General features: G+C 55.1%; 1 protein-coding gene across 3 annotated transcripts in view; it reads right to left on the reverse strand.

The window, feature by feature from the left end:
- MDGA1 (MAM domain containing glycosylphosphatidylinositol anchor 1) overlaps positions 1-19,800 on the reverse strand; it is a 66,705-nt gene that overhangs the window by 5,198 nt on the left and 41,707 nt on the right. Inside the window, exons 5-14 of one of the 3 annotated variants that reach the window (XR_015152688.1) lie at positions 19,480-19,612; positions 19,004-19,273; positions 16,691-17,020; positions 13,446-13,742; positions 12,131-12,415; positions 10,398-10,497; positions 9,201-9,378; positions 8,925-8,948; positions 7,772-7,924; positions 2,393-2,527 (exon numbers count right to left, since the gene is read on the reverse strand). Coding sequence is in view for 2 of the 3 variants with exons in the window: in XM_086370626.1 (XP_086226752.1) it covers positions 2,393-2,527; positions 7,772-7,924; positions 8,925-8,948; positions 9,201-9,378; positions 10,398-10,549; positions 12,131-12,415; positions 13,446-13,742; positions 16,691-17,020; positions 19,004-19,273; positions 19,480-19,612 (1,957 nt within the window). In the remaining variant the exon portion in view is untranslated. Of the gene's footprint in view, positions 1-2,392; positions 2,528-7,771; positions 7,925-8,924; positions 8,949-9,200; positions 9,379-10,397; positions 10,550-12,130; positions 12,416-13,445; positions 13,743-16,690; positions 17,021-19,003; positions 19,274-19,479; positions 19,613-19,800 lie in introns of all 3 variants that reach the window. The other 2 variants (XM_086370626.1, XM_086370627.1) reach the window with 2 other exon arrangements.

A 19,800-nucleotide genomic window follows, 5' to 3' on the forward strand; every position in this document is an offset into this window, starting at 1 on the left:
ATTTGAATGCTCAATGAAGAACTTTCTATGACTGTCATCAGGACTGAAAAGGGACTTTCATAGCATCTCAGAGTTAGAAGTTACCTCAGGGGTCATCAAATCCAGGCTCCACTACCTCCCTTTCATTCACTCATTCACCTAATTGAGCAGGCTCTGTTCTGGACACCAGGGACACATCCATGAATAAGACAAAGAACCCTGCTTCCTGGAGCTTATGCTCGTTGGGTGGAAACCACAATAAAGAATATAATACAGGAAAGGGATGGAAAAGTGTTTTACGTGGGGCTGTCAGGGACCTCTCCAAGCAGACCTGAATGATGGGGGAAGAACATTTCAGGTCAGGGAAAACATCACAAGTAAAGGCCTCTAAGGCACGAAGGAACCTGCCTCAAATATAAAAGAAAAGCAAGGAGATCAGTGTGCTTGAGCTGAGTGGAGTCACGGGAGAGCAGCAGAAAATGAGATCAGAGAAGCAGGCAGGGGCGGACCAGGTGTGGGAGGCCTGGAGAAGACAGTGAGGGAAGAGGGCTGAGCGGGGGAGTAACATTACCTGGCACAGGGGTCCCCTCCACAGCACCCCTGCTAGACGCTCCTCCTACCCAGGGACAGAATAGCGGACTCCTTTGCTGGGCAGATCTGGTGCTTATAGCATCTTCCTCAGGTGGAATTCAGGTCTGCCTCCCAGGAGTTTTCAATGATTGGTGTTTGTCCCACCTACTGGGGGACACCTAGCAAGCTCTGGAACACAGACAGCTCCCTCAGGGCTTTCTCTGCTCCCAGGCACCCCAGCTCTTAAAGCTTAATCTCCCAGGGCCTTCCTGTATCCAACATGCTCTTCTTGCCAGCTGGGTTCCCCGTGCTTCTCCTGAGCTGAGGACAAAATGACCACCTGTCTTGGTTTGCCTGGGATGTGGGACTTCTAGTGCTAAAGGTAGGAAAGGCTGGGGCAAACCAGGATTGGTTTGAACTGGTTACTCTAGGTGGGCAATGTGGTCCCGCTCATCCCCACCCCCACCTATCTCACAGGAAGCTTCTCACAAAGTCCAGACTCAGTCACGAATGAACTGGCTTGTGCAGAGAGCCTGGAGGGCTCCAGCGGCTGCAGAAGGTCCCATCCCCCTTATTCTGGTTCATCAGTTTAGCCTGACCCATTGCTTCAGCTGTGGACACTTCACAATGAGCCTTTAGGTCTACACTTGGTTAAAGTCACTTCCCCTGCTGTGAAGCCAAGAAGAACAGTGAAGATTTCTGTGACCTCTTAGGGCATGATTGTCAAGAGGCACAGAACGCAGTATATAAAATGTGGGGAAAAAGGATACATGTGTACTGGCTTCTATACACATAAAGCATTTCTGGAAGTGTGCCGCCCCCCCTCAAATCTAGTACCTTGATTGCCTCTGGAGAGGCACTCTAGGTGGCAGGAGGACTGGGATGGGAAGGGGGCTCTCATTATGTACCTTTTGACTTGTGCAAAAGACATTACCTTTCCCGTAAATATGTAAACAAAGAAAATTAAAACTGTCACTTCCTCAGCAGTCTTCCATAATCAGGTCCCTAGAGTCAGTCAAGTCTCCCTGTTATCAGCTGCATTGACCCCCGTCCTGCTGTTGCAGACACACATCACAGTGGTCGCTAAATTCTACCTGGCGCAACGAGTTATTTCATGTCTGTCTCTCCCACTTGACTGGAGGTGCCAAGAGGATGAGGAACCTGTCCATCCTGTTCTCTGAAGTACCCGAAGCCAGGCACAGAGCAGGATGCCTGGAGGTGACGGTTGAACGGACAAGTTCACTGACTAATGTGACGCTCCTACCAGAGCCGTCTCTTCCCGAAGGGCACACTTCTTGGGTTCACGGTTGTGCATAGGAAGTAGGACTTCCCCTCACTGCTCACAAATCAGCTCCCTTCCAACCCTGTGTTTAGGGCTTGGGAGAGTCAGCAGAACTGGGCTGCTGTGTGATCTTGGGCATATGCTTAACCTCTCTGGTTTATATGGTAATACCTCACTCACTCAGTGGCTGTGAGTGTTAATGAGACCACAGATGCAGAGCATCCAGAAAGTCACCTGGCAGGCACTCAATATATGCAGCCTCTTAGCTGACTTCTCCATCCCCTCTAAGATTTCCACCTCATCCTGCTGAAGCCATTTTCTCTGCAGACTCAGGAAGACTTGATTATCTCAAGTCTTATCTTGATTATCTCAGACAAGCTGGTTCTCTGGACCTTCCTCTTGCCCAGATTCTGCTCACACTCTCTACAATCACACTCCCTGTGATCTGGCCGAGTTGGGAAGCCCAGGCCTTAGGCAGACCAGTCCCCAGCTTCTGGTGGACCCCTGCCCCCTCCCAGCAGCAGCACTCACTCGGGCAGGTTCCCTGGTCCTTCAACTCACCGATGTGCTTTCCATACATGTGATAGAAGAAGGAGACACAGTAGAACTTGGCGCTGGCGTTGTACAGGGGACTCACCAACCTCGCACGGTCCCCCAGCTCCCGGGGCCTTGACGTCTCAATGAACATGTAGTAGCCTTCAGAGAAGGGGAGATGTACCAACACTCTCCTCCTCAGCCTTCCCAGTCCCCTTTCCACCTGACTCCTTTCTGCCCTTCTATCACCTATCTGAATCCCAGGTGCCTCACACCACCCCAATCTGTCCTCCCTGCCTCAGCACAGCACAGGACTCTGGGCCAGGACTTGTGAGTTCTTAGCTTTCTGGCTGCTTCTCTTCTTCCCAGTCTAGTAGGTTAGGAGCGTGTCTCCCCTCAGACTGGGGCTCCCTGAGGGCAGGGCTGTGTCTCCCCTCAGACTGGCGCTCCCTGAGGCAGGGCTGTCTCTCCCCTCAGACTGGGGCTCCCAGAGGCAGGGTTGTGTGTCCCCTCAGACTGGGGCTCCCTGAGGGCAGGGCTGTGTCTCCCCTCAGACTGGCGCTCCCTGAGGCAGGGCTGTGTCTCCCCTCAGACTGGGGCTCCCAGAGGCAGGGTTGTGTGTCCCCTCAGACTGGGGCTCCCTGAGGGCAGGGCTGTGTCTCCCCTCAGACTGGCGCTCCCTGAGGCGGGCCTGTCTCCCCTCAGCCTGGGGTTCCCTGAGGGCAAGGCTGTGTCTCCCCTCAGAGTGGGGCTCTCAGAGGTAAGGCTGTGTCTCCCTTCCACTGGCGCTCCCTGAGGCACGGCTGTGTCTCCCCTCAGAGTGGGGCTCCCTGAGGAGGGGCTGTGTCTCCTCCCCTCAGATTGGGGCTCCTTGAGGCAGGGCTGCGTCTCCCCTCAGACTGGCGCTCCCTGAGGCAGGGCTGTGTCTCCCCTCAGAATCGGGCTCCCTGAGTAGCGGCTGCGTCTCCCCTCAGAGTGGCGCTCTCTGAGTCAGGGCTGTGTCTCCCCTAAGACTGGTGCTCCCTGAGGCAGGTCTGCGTCTCCCCTCAGACTGGTGCTCCCTGAGGCAGGTCTGTCTCCCCTCAGACTGGGGCTCCCTGAGGCAGGTTTGTGTCTCCCCGAGGCAGGGCTGTGTCTCCCCTAAGACTGGGGGTCCCTGAGTAGGGGCTGTGTCTCCCCTAAGACTGGCGCTCCCTGAGGCAGGGCAGTCTCCCCTCAGACTGGGGCTCCCTGAGGCAGGGCTGAGTCTCCCCTCAGACTGGCGCTCCCTGTGGCAGGGCTGCGTCTCCCCTCAGACTGGGGCTCCATGAGGAGGGGCTATGTCTTCCCTCAGAGTGGGGCTCCCTGAGGCGGGGCTGCATCTTCCCTAAGACTGGTGCTCCCTGAGGCAGGGCTGCGTCTCCCCTCAGACTGGGGCTTCCTGAGGAGGGGCTCTGTCTCCCCTAAGAATGGGGCTCCCTGAGTAGCGGCTGCGTCTCCCCTCAGACTGGGGCTCCGTAGGCCAGGGCTGTGTCTCCCCTCAGACTGGGGCTCCCTGAGGCAGGGCTGTGTTTCCCCTCAGACTGGCGCTCCCTGTGGCAGGGCTGTGTCTCCCCTCAGACTGGGGCTCCCTGAGGAGGGGCTGTGTCTCCCCTCAGACTGGCGCTCCCTGAGGCAAGGCTGTGTCTCCCCTCAGACTGGAGCTCCTTGAGTATGGGCTGTGTCTCCCCTCAGACTGCTGCTCCGTAGGCCACGGCTGTGTCTCCCTCAGACTGGGGCTCCCTGAGTCAGGGCTGTTTCTCCCCTCAGACTGGGGCTCCCTGAGGCAGGGCTGTGTCTCCTCTCAGATTGGCGCTCCCTGAGGCAAGGCTGTGTCTCCCCTCAGACTGGAGCTCCTTGAGTATGGGCTGTGTCTCCCCTCAGACTGCTGCTCCGTAGGCCAGGGCTGTGTCTCCCTCAGACTGGGGCTCCCTGAGGAGGGGCTGTGTCTCCCCTCAGACTGGGGCTCCCTGAGGAGGGGCTGTGTCTCCCCTCAGACTGGCGCTCCCTGAGGCAGGGCTGCGTCTCCCCTCAGACTGGGGCTCCCTGAGGAGGGGCTGTGTCTCCCCTCAGACTGGCGCTCCCTGAGGCAAGGCTGTGTCTCCCCTCAGACTGGAGCTCCTTGAGTATGGGCTGTGTCTCCCCTCAGACTGCTGCTCCGTAGGCCAGGGCTGTGTCTCCCTCAGACTGGGGCTCCCTGAGGAGGGGCTGTGTCTCCCCTCAGACTGGCGCTCCCTGAGGCAAGGCTGTGTCTCCCCTCAGACTGGAGCTCCTTGAGTATGGGCTGTGTCTCCCCTCAGACTGCTGCTCCGTAGGCCAGGGCTGTGTCTCCCCTCAGACTGGGGCTCCCTGAGGAGGGGCTGTGTCTCCCCTCAGACTGGGGCTCCCTGAGGCAGGGCTGTGTCTCCTCTCAGACTGGCGCTCCCTGAGGCAAGGCTGTGTCTCCGCTCAGACTGGAGCTCCTTGAGTATGGGCTGTGTCTCCCCTCAGACTGCTGCTCCGTAGGCCAGGGCTGTGTCTCCCCTCAGACTGGTGCTCCTTGTGGCAGGGCTGCGTCTCCCCTCAGACTGGGGCTCCCTGAGGAGGGGCTGTGTCTCCCCTCAGAGTGGGGCTCCCTGAGGCAGGGCTGCGTCTCCCCTCAGACTGGCGCTCCCTGAGGCAGGGCTGAGTCTCCCCTCAGACTGGTGCTCCCTGAGGCAGGGCTGTGCCTCCCCTCAGACTGGGGCTCCCTGAGGCAGGTCTGTGTCTCCCCTCAGATTGGGGCTCCCTGAGGCAGGGCTGTGTCTCCCCTAAGACTGGGGCTCCCTGAGTAGGGGCTGTGTCTCCCCTAAGACTGGCACTCCCTGATGCAGGGCTGTGCTCCCCTCAGACTGGGGCTCCCTGAGGGCAGGGCTGTGTCTCCCCTCAGACTGGCGCTCCCTGAGGCAGGGCTGTGTCTCCCCTCAGACTGGGGCTCCCAGAGGCAGGGTTGTGTGTCCCCTCAGACTGGGGCTCCCTGAGGGCAGGGCTGTGTCTCCCCTCAGACTGGCGCTCCCTGAGGCGGGCCTGTCTCCCCTCAGCCTGGGGTTCCCTGAGGGCAAGGCTGTGTCTCCCCTCAGAGTGGGGCTCTCAGAGGTAAGGCTGTGTCTCCCTTCCACTGGCGCTCCCTGAGGCACGGCTGTGTCTCCCCTCAGAGTGGGGCTCCCTGAGGAGGGGCTGTGTCTCCTCCCCTCAGATTGGGGCTCCTTGAGGCAGGGCTGCGTCTCCCCTCAGACTGGCGCTCCCTGAGGCAGGGCTGTGTCTCCCCTCAGAATCGGGCTCCCTGAGTAGCGGCTGCGTCTCCCCTCAGAGTGGCGCTCTCTGAGTCAGGGCTGTGTCTCCCCTAAGACTGGTGCTCCCTGAGGCAGGTCTGCGTCTCCCCTCAGACTGGTGCTCCCTGAGGCAGGTCTGTCTCCCCTCAGACTGGGGCTCCCTGAGGCAGGTTTGTGTCTCCCCGAGGCAGGGCTGTGTCTCCCCTAAGACTGGGGGTCCCTGAGTAGGGGCTGTGTCTCCCCTAAGACTGGCGCTCCCTGAGGCAGGGCAGTCTCCCCTCAGACTGGGGCTCCCTGAGGCAGGGCTGAGTCTCCCCTCAGACTGGCGCTCCCTGTGGCAGGGCTGCGTCTCCCCTCAGACTGGGGCTCCATGAGGAGGGGCTATGTCTTCCCTCAGAGTGGGGCTCCCTGAGGCGGGGCTGCATCTTCCCTAAGACTGGTGCTCCCTGAGGCAGGGCTGCGTCTCCCCTCAGACTGGGGCTTCCTGAGGAGGGGCTCTGTCTCCCCTAAGAATGGGGCTCCCTGAGTAGCGGCTGCGTCTCCCCTCAGACTGGGGCTCCGTAGGCCAGGGCTGTGTCTCCCCTCAGACTGGGGCTCCCTGAGGCAGGGCTGTGTTTCCCCTCAGACTGGCGCTCCCTGTGGCAGGGCTGTGTCTCCCCTCAGACTGGGGCTCCCTGAGGAGGGGCTGTGTCTCCCCTCAGACTGGCGCTCCCTGAGGCAAGGCTGTGTCTCCCCTCAGACTGGAGCTCCTTGAGTATGGGCTGTGTCTCCCCTCAGACTGCTGCTCCGTAGGCCACGGCTGTGTCTCCCTCAGACTGGGGCTCCCTGAGTCAGGGCTGTTTCTCCCCTCAGACTGGGGCTCCCTGAGGCAGGGCTGTGTCTCCTCTCAGATTGGCGCTCCCTGAGGCAAGGCTGTGTCTCCCCTCAGACTGGAGCTCCTTGAGTATGGGCTGTGTCTCCCCTCAGACTGCTGCTCCGTAGGCCAGGGCTGTGTCTCCCTCAGACTGGGGCTCCCTGAGGAGGGGCTGTGTCTCCCCTCAGACTGGGGCTCCCTGAGGAGGGGCTGTGTCTCCCCTCAGACTGGCGCTCCCTGAGGCAGGGCTGCGTCTCCCCTCAGACTGGGGCTCCCTGAGGAGGGGCTGTGTCTCCCCTCAGACTGGCGCTCCCTGAGGCAAGGCTGTGTCTCCCCTCAGACTGGAGCTCCTTGAGTATGGGCTGTGTCTCCCCTCAGACTGCTGCTCCGTAGGCCAGGGCTGTGTCTCCCTCAGACTGGGGCTCCCTGAGGAGGGGCTGTGTCTCCCCTCAGACTGGCGCTCCCTGAGGCAAGGCTGTGTCTCCCCTCAGACTGGAGCTCCTTGAGTATGGGCTGTGTCTCCCCTCAGACTGCTGCTCCGTAGGCCAGGGCTGTGTCTCCCCTCAGACTGGGGCTCCCTGAGGAGGGGCTGTGTCTCCCCTCAGACTGGGGCTCCCTGAGGCAGGGCTGTGTCTCCTCTCAGACTGGCGCTCCCTGAGGCAAGGCTGTGTCTCCGCTCAGACTGGAGCTCCTTGAGTATGGGCTGTGTCTCCCCTCAGACTGCTGCTCCGTAGGCCAGGGCTGTGTCTCCCCTCAGACTGGTGCTCCTTGTGGCAGGGCTGCGTCTCCCCTCAGACTGGGGCTCCCTGAGGAGGGGCTGTGTCTCCCCTCAGAGTGGGGCTCCCTGAGGCAGGGCTGCGTCTCCCCTCAGACTGGCGCTCCCTGAGGCAGGGCTGAGTCTCCCCTCAGACTGGTGCTCCCTGAGGCAGGGCTGTGCCTCCCCTCAGACTGGGGCTCCCTGAGGCAGGTCTGTGTCTCCCCTCAGATTGGGGCTCCCTGAGGCAGGGCTGTGTCTCCCCTAAGACTGGGGCTCCCTGAGTAGGGGCTGTGTCTCCCCTAAGACTGGCACTCCCTGATGCAGGGCTGTGCTCCCCTCATACTGGGGCTCCCTGAGGCAGGGCTGTGTCTCCCCTCAGACTGGCGCTCCCTGAGGCAGGGCTGTGTCTCCCCTCAGACTGGGGCTCCCCGGCACTAGACCCCTCCCTGAAGCATCCCTCCATTCGGAGCAGCAGGCCATCTCCTCACCCTCAGGAGTACCACTTATGTCAGTGGGGGGACCAGTGTTGGGGGAGCGCTTGGGGTTCTGGGTCAGAGCATTCTGCCGGGTCCAGTCAAAATTGTCTGTCAGGTCCTGGGTGTAGCCACAGATCTTCTCATCTTCAAAGTGGCAGGTGTTGTCTGCAGTCAGGGCAGGGTGGGGAGGGAGTAAGACAAAGAAGGTCAGCCTGCTCAGGTGCCCTCATCCAGATTTAACTTCCTGGTAACCCCTAGGCAGTTCCCAAACATCCAAGTAGTGGGCCCAGGATCCCAAGGCTCCAGAAACCAGGCAACAGGGCCCCTGACACATCTGTTCCTGGAACAGGACTTCTTAACCTTTTTGGTGCCACAAACCCTTCTGATGTCTAATGAAGTTAAGGACCCCATTGCAGATTATTTAGGTGCATAAAATGAAAAGCATAGGGTTACAAAGGAAATCATATTATGCTGAAATACGGTCATCAAAAAACAAATGCATGATATAATAATAAGTGGGCTTCTCTATTATCTAACTGAATCACAAGATCTAGTGTTAAGTCTAAGTACTGTAGTTTTGAAATACTAATGAATGGAAATGATGTTTACAGATAGCTGTAACAACTTTTAGGCGATGTAAAAACACTGGATTTCCACTGGTGACAAAGTCAATCAGGTAATGATTACACCATATTCCTACATGCATCATTGAAGGGGATGTTAAATTTCTGAAAGAAGTTAGGGAAAATAAAGAAGTACTTGTAGGCCCTTCCAGGTTGCAGTTTCATGGGCCCACCCTGATCATTTGGGGGGCAGTCAGTCCAGGGATCTCAGATTAAGGACCCCTGCCCCAGGGAACAGAGAAGGTGGATTAACCTGATCTTTCCATTTTTCTTCTGGGGACAGTGAATGGTGCTAAGTGAGGACAAAAGACCCTGAGTTAGAGATGTCCTCTTGACTCCACCCTCCCTTCAAGCCTTTAAGCCCCAAAATAAATCCCAGATGCAAATATCTCCAAGCCCAGCCCTGCTCCCTCCTGCTTCTCCTGCCAATGGCGGGCCTCCACGCTATTTTCTCTCTGGGTATCTCTTGGGGGTCCCTTCCCCCCTTCCAGGGGAAGCTTTGTGACCCTAAAGGTAAGGAGAAGTAGGCAGGGGTATCTCACCTGACAAATTTGGAGAGCTGATGGCTGAGAAAGCAAGCAGGAAAATCAAGTCAGAACCAAGGTGTGGGGCTGTGTAGAGGGTGCCTGGGCTTAGGACCAGGAAACAGGGTCCCCAGAGCAGGACTGGGGGCCAGAGGCACCTGGCCTGCAGTAACAGAGTAGGACACTGGAGATTGGGGAACCCCAAGCTCAGGAACCATGCGGGAAATATGAGGGGTCCCCTGAGCATGAGATGGGCCCACCTATCCCACCACCACCGCTGCCACCACCACCTACGCTCCGTGTAGTGGATGATGCGGGAGGCCATATCTCCAGCCCCAAAAGTGGTGTAGGGCGTGAGGCGGACCTCGTAGCTGTGGGGCACTCGGAGGTCGGTCAGGATGTACTCCAGCAGCTGCCCCTTCTCCACACGCCGTACCGGGATGGCCTTCACCAGGGCGTTGTGCTGATTCAACTGTAGATACAGGGAGTCCCAGATGCCCAACAGGCCATGCCCTCCACCTGAGCACCTGCCCAGACCCTGGTGTGACTGTGGGGGCAGCATTGAGGAGCAGAAAGAGCAAAGGTCTAACTAGGAAGCCAGGCCCTCAGTTTCCTCATCTGTAAGACAGAGCAGTCACCCCTTCCATGCCCCTCCTCCCAGGCTGTCTTGGGGCAATGGTAAAGAATTCACCTGCCAGTGCATGAGATATAAGAGATATTCAATCCCTGGGTTGGGAGGAAGAAATGGCAACCCACTCTAGTATTCTTGCCTGGAGAATCCCATGGACAGAGGAGCCTGGTGCGCTACAGTACATGGGGTTGCAAGAGTCAGACACGACTGAGCACACACACATGAACAAGTATTGAACAATTAATGTATACTAGGCACTGCTCCAAATGCGATGTGATTATTAACTTGTTTAATCCTCAAGATAACCGCCCTATCAGGTGGAATATTATAGCTACCCCCATTTTACAAATGAAGAAACTGAGGCCAAACAGATGTAGCCTGCCCAAATTAATACAGAACTGATGTTTAGCTTAGGCAGTCTGCCCTGGGGTCACACTCTTACCCTCCACCCAACTACCCCTTAGCTGGGTGGAACCGCATGGAACGAGACTGGACACGAGACCAGCAGGGTGGCTCTGGCCCTGCATCCTAGACATCCTGTGGGTGAGACTTAAGCTCCTGCTTTAAGCTTCTGATGTAAGAGGAGACTCTGTGTTTTGTGAGCAGAAATGCCTCTGCTCCCTTCCCCCACATGAACCCAGCAGACTCCTGCCTAATTCCCAGGGCCATGCACAGAGCACTGGTTCAGTGGGGATAAGTCCCTAGAGCCTCCCAGCTCCTGCTGCTGTGTCCAGAATACTGTGGCTCTGGCTCAGAAGAGCCTTCTATAAGAGGGTCAATGTGTCTTCAACCCCTTCCCCTGGCTTGACAAGCACTCCCAGGGCCAGCCTGCACCTGGGCCCCTGTCCCCCTCGGCCCACCTGGCGGACACTGAGTCTGTAGTTGAGCACGGGGTCAACAGCGTCAGGCTCCCTCTGGGTCCACTGCAGCACGTAGGAGTAGTTCTTGGACAGCTTGTGGCTGCGGGTGGGGTTGGGGGTGTCGAAGTAAAACTCCGGGCTGTAGGCTTTGGCTGAGAGGGTGGGGAGCGGGGCACGGGGCCATGAAGGGTGGGTGGTGGGGAGAGACACAGAGAGAGGAGGTATAGGAGAGGGAGACAGAAGAGGATGGGCAGAACAGAGAGCAGGATGGAGGGAGACAAAAACAAGGAATATTGTGAGGAGAGGAGGCGGTGGGAGAAGAGGAGATTGGGGAGAATGGGGTGGGAGGGAAGGTGGAAGAAGGAGGAAAGGGAGATTGGGAATCCAAGAGGTGGCGTTGGTGAGGATGGAGTGGAAAGACCAAGGAAAGGCCAGAAAAGAGAAATGTGGAGAGACACAGAGAAGAGATGTTAGAGAAGACACAGGGGAAGAGCAGTGGGGAGAAGACACCAAGAAAGGTCAAGGATTTTGAGGCAGAAGGAAGGGAAGAGAGATAGAGACCAAGAGGTGGGGAGACGAGGAAAGTGTGGGAGAACAGGAGAGAGGGGGGGAGGTGGGAAATGTCACAGGGGCCTCTGGCTGGCAGGGCTGGGTGGGGTGGGGAAGGACTGGGGAGGTGGCCAGTGACCTGTGGTCCTAGCCCCCACTGTTGGGTGAGGAGATCCAGAAAAGAGCTAAAGGGATACCAGGCCAGTCAGGGGCTGTGGGGAGAGCCAGGGTGCTGTAAAATGGGGGACAGGAACATCTGGGCTCTCTTCGGGGCGCTACTTCTGACAGGGAGCTGGCTTTCCCCATAGGAGGTGGAGATGGGGTGATTCGGCAATCCCATCAGCTCCTTTCCTTTACCCTCTGCTCTCACCATGACCTCCAGCCCTTTCTGCCCAGCTGCAGCCTCAAAGTGCCCTCTCGAATGACTTGAAGACATGGGACTGAAAGGGATTTTGGGGCGCCAAGAGGCCGGAACCTCTAGAGTGACAGTTCAGGAACTGTGTGCTGGCTGGCCTAGCACCACCCTCCATGTTCCAGAGAAGCTGTCGAGCGGGGGCGTCTTCTCCCATCCCCTCAAGCTACGGCTCAGGCCCCTCACACCAGGCCTGCAGTCAGGAACAGATTCCCTATATGCAGCTTCGGGGGCCAAGGACAAAGGAAGAGGGGCTTGAAGAGTGATGGCTGAGATGGGGCAGTACCCAGGGCTTGAGCGGGTGAGTCTAAACCTAATTGATGACCCAGCTGGAAAGATCGCGCTGCCTACTACCCGAACAAGTGTAAGCAGAGAGCTGGAAGGGGCGAAGCCTATGCCTCATACAGGCTGGGCGTGAGCGTGGTGAGAACCGGCAAGGGCTAGTACCCAAGGGCTCTGGAGGCGCAAAGCCTAGGCCTGGTGAAGGCTTTAACAGGAGTGGGGCTGTCAGAGGCCAGGTCTGAATGGGCCTTGAAACGGGAAGGCTAGAGTGGACGTGGGGAGTGGGGAGGGCTGCGAGAAGAGGTCCCGGTTAGATCCAAGAGGCCTGCTACACCTGGCATGGCCGGGCCCTGACAAGGCAGGGGGCCTAAACCCGGTGCACACACCGGGTGCACGTGAGCGGAAGGGGCGGAGCTCCAGGCCGGGAGTGGGCGGGGATGGAAGTGGGCGGGGTCTGGGCCCGGGTGGGCGGGGCTGCTGGGACGCTCACCCGAGACCTGGAAGAGGCAGGCGGCCGAGCCCACATCGTTGGAGACGCTGCACTCGTAGCTGCCACTGCTCTCGCGGGTGACGGCGTCGAGGCGTAGCTCGGAGTGGTCGGGGGCTTCGGCGGCGACGGGGACGGCGGGCGGCGGAGGCAGCAGCTGCCCCTTGAAGCGCCACACAGCCGAGGCGATGCGCTGGGGGCTGCCTCGAAGCAGCGAGCAGCGCAGGAGCACCGGCCGGCCCAACGCCTGGCGCACGTCCTGGGAGCCGGGCTCCACCTCCGGCGGGACTGGGGGCGGGGGCGGCGGTCAGCGGGGCCTCTCCCCACCGGGTAGGATCTGAAGAGCTGCCCCACGGGGAGGCGACGCATTCACCCCTACGCCCGCACCCCTCCCCAACCCCCCCAGCCTGGAAGGGTCTCAGGGCAGACACACACGGCGTACTCAACAGCCACACCTCCCGACCTGCAGATGCCTTCTCCTCCCCGCCTTAACTTCCAGCCGAGCTTCCCAGACGGGGCCTCTATTCGTGCCTCAAAGGGTCCCCTCACCCCGTGTGATGAAAAGCAACACAACGTCAGGGTTTAGAGCATGATCCCCGGAGCAAGATGGCTTAGGTTCAAAGCCCAGCTCTGCCTCTAAATAGCTGTGAGATCTTAGGAAAGTTTCTTAATGTCTGTGTGACCCAGTTTCCCTATTTGTAAAAATGGGTGAATAATAGAATCTATACACAGAGCTGTGAAAGACTAGATGAGTTAGTGCATTAAGATACTCAGAACAGTGCTTGACACATGGCAGGTTAACTCTCGGGCTTCCCTGGTGGCTCGGAGAATAAGAATCCGCCTTCAATACAGGAGACCTGGGTTCTATCCCTGGGTTGGGAAGATCCCCTGGAGGAGGGTGTGGCAACCCACTCCAGTATTCCTTCTTGGAGAATCCCTATGGACAGAGGAGCCTGGCGGGCTACAGTCCATGGGGTCGCAAAGAGTCGGACACGACTGAGCGACTAAGCACACAGCACAGGTTAACTCATCATCACACTGAGGCAGTGTGTTCCCTTGAAGGTCCTTCTTCCTTCAAACTCTCATTTCCACTTGTCAAAATCAGTTCTTTGCTCACTGTGTCCCCGGGAATGAAGATGGGGTACAAGTGCCGCAAGGGTCATGGGCCTCCATGTCCTACAGCGCGGGAGTCAAGGAGGGGTTGGGGTACCAGCAGTAAGTGAAGGGGTTTGGTCGGACATGGAGGGTGGGGGTGGAGGGGTGAAGGAGACCGGGAGGGACAACTCGGCGGTAGTCTGGGTGGGGCGGTGGGACTCACACTGGACGTTCAGCTGCACCTGGGCCTCGCGCTGGCGCACGTTGAAGCCATTATAGCGAGCGGTCTGGCAGCGGTAGGTCCCACTCATGTCGCGGCTCACGCGCTCCAGCCGCAGCTTCCCGTCTGGGGTTTCCTCCAGGGGCAGCCCCGATGGCAGCAACGTGGCCTCCTTGTCCACGCGGGACCACAGCACAGGCGGCCGAGGCTTGCCCCGCACTTCGCACTGCAGCTCAGCTGGCGAGCCCTCGCGCACAGTCACCACGGCCCTGCCCTTGGGCACGCTGATGGTGGGCGGCACTGCGGAGCAGGGGAGAGATAGCCAGGTTAGAGCTTCCCCCGATCCCACCCCTTACCCTCCCCCCACGTTCGAACCTCCCTTTCCCATCCCAGAGCTCCCACAGATCCTGCAGTTTCTCCAAAGTAGAACTCCTCTCCCCCAAACCCTCTCCACTTCCTGGGCCTCTACCTCTCAAGGTCTCCCAACCTAGAAAGAGTACTGAAGTCGTCCAGGCCAATTCCTTTTATCCCCTAACCCCAACATTACTAAGTTTGGGGGATTCCATTTTTTATTCATTTATTTGGGGGGTGGAGGGGTTCCACTTTTTAAATAGTTCTGCTGAATAGCTTCTCCCTTAATCCCCTCTCCAGCGCATCCGCCCTGCTCTAGTGAAAGCTTCCATCTTCTCTTTCTGGAGTGTTATCACAGATTCGTAGTCGGTCCCCTAGCATCCTCACCCTTCCTTCCAAAGTGATAGACTATCTGGGCTTTTGCAGGACACACAGCCGGAATGAAGACTACTTCCCAGCCTGCCATATGGCTGGCTGTGGTCATGTGACTAAATTCTGGCCAAGGCGGTGAGGAGAGGCTGTGCCTCTCTTCCTCCTTCCTGCAGGCTGGAATGCAGACTAATGGCTGTAGCTGGCACTGCCATTGTGGACAAAGTGGCACATGCTAAGGAGAACAGAATAGCAAGATGAGATGGAGCCTGGGGCTCTGAGGACTTGATGGAGCAGAACTACTATTCCAGCCTGGACTGCTCACTTTTACAAGAAGAAGAAGAAATACATATATAGCTCATTTAAAGCCACTATTATTTAGGCTTTTTCTGTCATTCACAGCCAAACCTAATCCAACTCAACACGTTGCCCAAATGAAGAGTCTTTAAAGACTTCCCGAGAGAGGATATTTGTATACATATAGCTGTGTATATACTGTGTATTCACTTTGCTGTGCAGCAGAAACTAACACAACATTGTAAAGCAATTATATTCCAATTAAAAAAAAAAAAGACTTCCATGGGTCCCATCTCATATCACATCAAAAAAGTTAAAATGTCTTCATTAAATATAAATTGTAAATAACTCTACAAGGCAAGTTGAGGTCCAGTTATCTAGTTGGCATAATTTATGCTCTGTAAGCATTTATACATCTATTGACTTTAATTCTGTAGTTTTCTTTTTGCATTTTGGAGCCAATTAATTTATTTTTCCAATTCTACTCCATTTCCATAGGTTCTTTAAAAGCTTCCATGCCCTAGGCATCAAGCTTATAGCCAAATGAAGGAAATGGCCCTGTACCCTCATTGATTTCCCTGTTTCTAAAACATCCCAGCTCTCAACCCTGTTATGTCCCACAAGCTAAAGGGCTGTCCCCCCTTTTTGAGGCCATACTGCCCTCAGGTTAAAACTCAAACCCCTTGGCTCTGAAACAAGGCCCTTACCTCTGTCAACCCTCAGCTTCATCTTCCCTTTCCCATCCTGAGTCCCAGCTGTGGGATCCACTTGTAAGGAACATACTTCCTGGATACAGCAAGTCTCCTATACCTTGGGGGCTCCCTGTCCCTCCTCTCCTGGGCTTGTTGCCTACACCTAGCAAATGCTCACATGGAACTTGGCTCCTCTAAGAAGTTGTCTCCCCTGACGACCCCAGGCAGCCTGGTCCTCATCTCATGTCCCCAGGATGCTCTGCAGACCCCACGTTTAGCTCCTGAGTCTTCTCTAAGGTTTGTTCTTCCTTTTCCTGCACCTTGCCTGACCCCTCCACAACAGGTCTATCTCTCTGGCTAGGCAGTGAGCTCTGAGAATGAGGCTGTGGTTCATGGCTCGGTTCCCCAGCTCCTCACCCAGGACATGGCTCAGGATTTAAGAAATGGATTTGTGGAATCCGTGGAGCCTAGTTCACTCCCTAAGCCCAGCTCAGGTCTGTCTCCTTCTGGAAGCCTTTCCTGACGCCTCCAGCCTCTGGCTCCTCCCTGTTCAAGTATCAGGATGGGAAGGGCCTCCAAGGCCATCTGGTCCAGTGTCTCATAGAGGAGAGACTGAGGCCCAGAGAGTCAAAGAGGTTTAGCCAAAGTCAGCCAGCAACTCAATGCAAGGTAGTGGGGGCTGGAGATGGGATTCCAGAGACTTTGTCCAGAGTCAGTCCCTCCAAACTCTTTTTCCAAGTGTAAACCTTTCAGGGGTGGCTGAGAGCAAGATCTGAAGTCAGGCTGCCTGGGTTTGAATCCCAGCTCCACCACCAACACTCCTCCAGTTGATGTGTTAAACTCTCTGAGCCTAAGTTTCTTCATCTCTAAAACCTGAAGATGTACCATCTACCCCACATAGTAAATCTTGAACGTGAATGAGATAAATACAAAATCATCAGAACATACAGTGAACACTCACTAAATGTTGGCTATTATTTCATTATTATTTTTTTTATTATTGGTATAAAGACCCAAATTCTCTGCAAAATCTGGCCCCTGCCAACCTCTCCACTCTCATCTGACTCCATTCTCCCAGCCACACTCTCCTTCTTTCAGGGCTCCAAATGGTTCATGGACTTTCCTGCCTCAGTGTCTTTGCACATGCTGATTCCTTGGCCTGCCTTTTTCTTCCACCCTCTTGCTCTCTTGTGCCTACTAAAATCCTGCCCCTCCCTCAGATCTAGATCAAAGCTATCTTAGGAAACTCTTTCCTGACTCTTATGCATCACAGTTTGCAGTGATATCTTTATTTGTGGGATGATCTGAAACACATTTGCTAGTAAGTCCAATGAGGGCAGAACCTGTTTTGCCTACCACTTTACTGCAGTGCCTAGCACAGTGCCTGGCATATAATGCATGTTTAATAAATGCATGCAGCATGAACAAATGGTGTCCTCCTCACTGCAGCCTCCCTTTCTCAAGCTGCTGCCCCCTCCCCTCTGTGGGGCTCTCCAGCCCCTTCCCATCCTCCCTGTTGCCCCACCTCCAGCTGCCCACCTGTCTCAGAGGAGATGTTGACCTCGACACTCAGGTCGGGCACAGGTGCCCCCGGGAAGGAAGCCACGCACAGGTAGGTGCCGTAGTCACTGAAGTGCAGGTCAATGAGCTCTAGGCTGCTGGTGACGGCAGGCAACTCGGGGTCATTGCGAGTCACCAGCAGCCTCTTGGACATGCGTGCTGGCTTGCCATTCTTGAACCACTGGTAGGTCACCTTCTCCTGGGGCACTGCGTCCACGTGGCATGACAGCTTCAGATCCTGGCCCAGCTGTATGTTCTCGCTCTCTTTGATCACATCTGGGGTGATCTGGAATGTGGCATTCTTCATGGCTATGGGTGGAAGGAGAGGAAAGGGTGGCTGGGGCTGGCCCAAAGCCAGGGTTCCCTGTCTCACCACCGCCATCCAGATGCGGCTCCTCGCCTCCAGCTGGCCTTCCTGGAGGTCGGGGTCTACAACCCCATTCCCAGGAGAAACCATCACGTTTTCTGCTTGGAAATTGTTCTGCTTGCTCAGATGTGTTTCCAAAAGTTCAAAAAAAGCTGGCTGTAGAAAAGTCAGTTTTAGTAATCAATACAGCCACAGTTGACCATACACTATGAGAGACCCTGTTCTAAACACCTAAAATGTGTTTCTTCATTTAGCCCACCCCACAGTCTGTGAGGGAGGCATTTTATTGTCCCTGCTTTACAAAGGAGAGAACTGAGGCTCAGACAGTTTAATCCACTTGCTCAAAGAAGTAAATAGCCAATTTATTTACACACACTTCAGTGTGCTCTGAATTCACACTCAGAGCCTATGTTGTTAGCTACTATGCTGCTTTATATTTATTGTTGTTTTAAACCTGGAATATACAAAATTCAAATTTTGGAAGGAAGCACTAGAATATACTACTGGTTATATGTAGAGAATGGGACTGAAGGGGACTGAGGGGAGACTTCTAACTTGCCCTTTTATGCTGTTTAGTTCTTTGCAACAGTTTGTGTCATTAAAAAAAAAAAAAAGACTAATACAATCATCTTATTGCAATTACATAAAAATACAGAGTTTAGAAAGAAAATGGTGTGGCCTCTTTTAGAAATCTGAATATTGTTTTATGTATGCCAAGAGATAGAATGCTTAATATTAGGTGCTCATTGGCAAGGACTCTATAACAGCCATAAATCAGGACTGGGCTGAGTGAAACAGGCTGTATGTCACCCCAAGAGGTGACCACAAGTATTTGATGTAAATTGCAATCTTATCAAGCCAGGTTAATTTTAAAGGTCAAATGGAATCAGGTGGAGAAAAACAATCTTCTGATGGGAGAAGTACCATCAAAGGGAAAAGTAGTCATTATATAACCACAGTTTGACTATTATCTTTCTCACTACTTAATCAGAATTAAGTAAAAAGTCATAGAGTGCCAGCTTCTTTTTTGTGAGGAGAATCAGGGAGAGACTGGTCAGTGAGAGATGAACAAAGAAGAGTGTTCATTTAATCAGAAGATTCTCAATTGAATTTGACAAAAGCTGTATTTTACTTTCAAATGCTAAAAAGCTGGAAACAAGCCTGGATCTTTAAAAAAAAAAAACTTTAAAAATAAATTTAAAAACAGTAACCTAAAGCTGTACAAGCAGAAGAATTTAAAGGTTTCTCCTTATAAGAAAAGCAGTAAAATCAAGATCTTATCAAGCAGCTAATGATCATTACTGAGGCTGAAATCTAGTTAGGAAAGTATCTGTACTTCTTTAGATTGTGCTCCAAGTTTTAATCATTTTTACATTTAGTAATCATCTTCATACTTACTGAAATGCTTTGCTAATAAAGATTTACATAGGAAGCATGTGCAAATGTGTTTTATTTTCACTTTGATTCTATTAATCTTGTAGAAACCGTTGTACAGGCAGGAAGTCAGGAAATTTCTGTTAGAGACTAGAATGTCCAAATTTAGCCTCAGGCAACCTCAGTTTCCCAATCTAAAAAAATTCAAAGTGATCAACAGCAGCCCTTCCCACATCTTGGCTTGCTGAGGTTATATTTGAAAATGTAGACTGTAAGCTGTAAATAAAACTATATATCATATTGTTAATTGGCTATACCCCAATAAAAAGTTAAAAAAAAAAAAACTTTATACAAATTTTAGTCCTGCCATCTGCTAGCAGACACCTGAATTACAGGGAAACTAAAGTGCCTGGAACCTTCTTCCTCAGCCTCTCCCTCCTACCAAGGAAAAGAAGACAGGCCCCTTTCCCCTTCCAGTTCCTGAGCAACAGGAACCCTGTCTGCTTCCCAAGTTCCCTCCCCCATGCCCCCCCACCCCCAAAGCCACGTACATCGCACCAGGAGGTTGACAGTCTTCTTGGCAGGGTTGCCCACATTGTTGGTAGCTGTGCAGTTGTAGTAGCCAGAGTCTCGGGCCTGCACTGAAGGGATGCTGAGGGTGCCACCCTGGGCCAGGGCACCCAGGGGCAGCGGGCCTGGCCCATGGGACCACTGCAGTTGGGGGAGGGGATCACCACCAGTCAGCAGACACTGTACCGTCACATTCTCCCCAGGGTTCACCACCAGAGTTTCGTTCACAGACAGCTTCAGGGCTGGTGGTGCTGGGAGGACAAGAATGGGGTCTCAGGGGACTGAGGCAGAGCTAGACGTGGGGGAGCAGAGGCAAGGAGAGAAGGCCTCTTGGCGGGGTGGGGGGAGGAGGAAGCAGGCAGGAGGGAGAGGGCACAGACTCGTGGTCAAGTGCCTGGAGTCCTGGCTGAGGACACAGCACAGGCGGGCAAGGGGCGGGGCAGGGAGGGGTCTGTACCCGTGGTGTTGGTGAGCTGGAAGCTGACAGCCTTGTCCGGGATGCCGCACACGTTGCGTACAGATACCTGGCAGCTGTAGCTGGCATAGTCCTGGGGCCGCAGGTTCTTCAGCTTCAGGACCTTGGTCTCCCCCTGGGCAGCGACCACTAGGGTGAGGGGCCTGCTTGGGTCTCCAGGGCTCTCACACACACTCACCAAGCACCAGAGGCTAAAGCAAATTCCTATTCACGACTGAGCCTGGAGTGGATGCCACACTCCCCATACCCTGGCCTTGCATGGGTCCAAGGGTGTCCTGGTACACAATGGCCAGGACTCAGCCT

Source organism: Bos grunniens, chromosome 23 (genome assembly GCF_055505025.1).
Source record: "Bos grunniens cultivar Pamir isolate PY7600 chromosome 23, Bosgru_T2T1.0, whole genome shotgun sequence".
NCBI classification, from domain to species: Eukaryota; Metazoa; Chordata; class Mammalia; order Artiodactyla; family Bovidae; genus Bos; species Bos grunniens.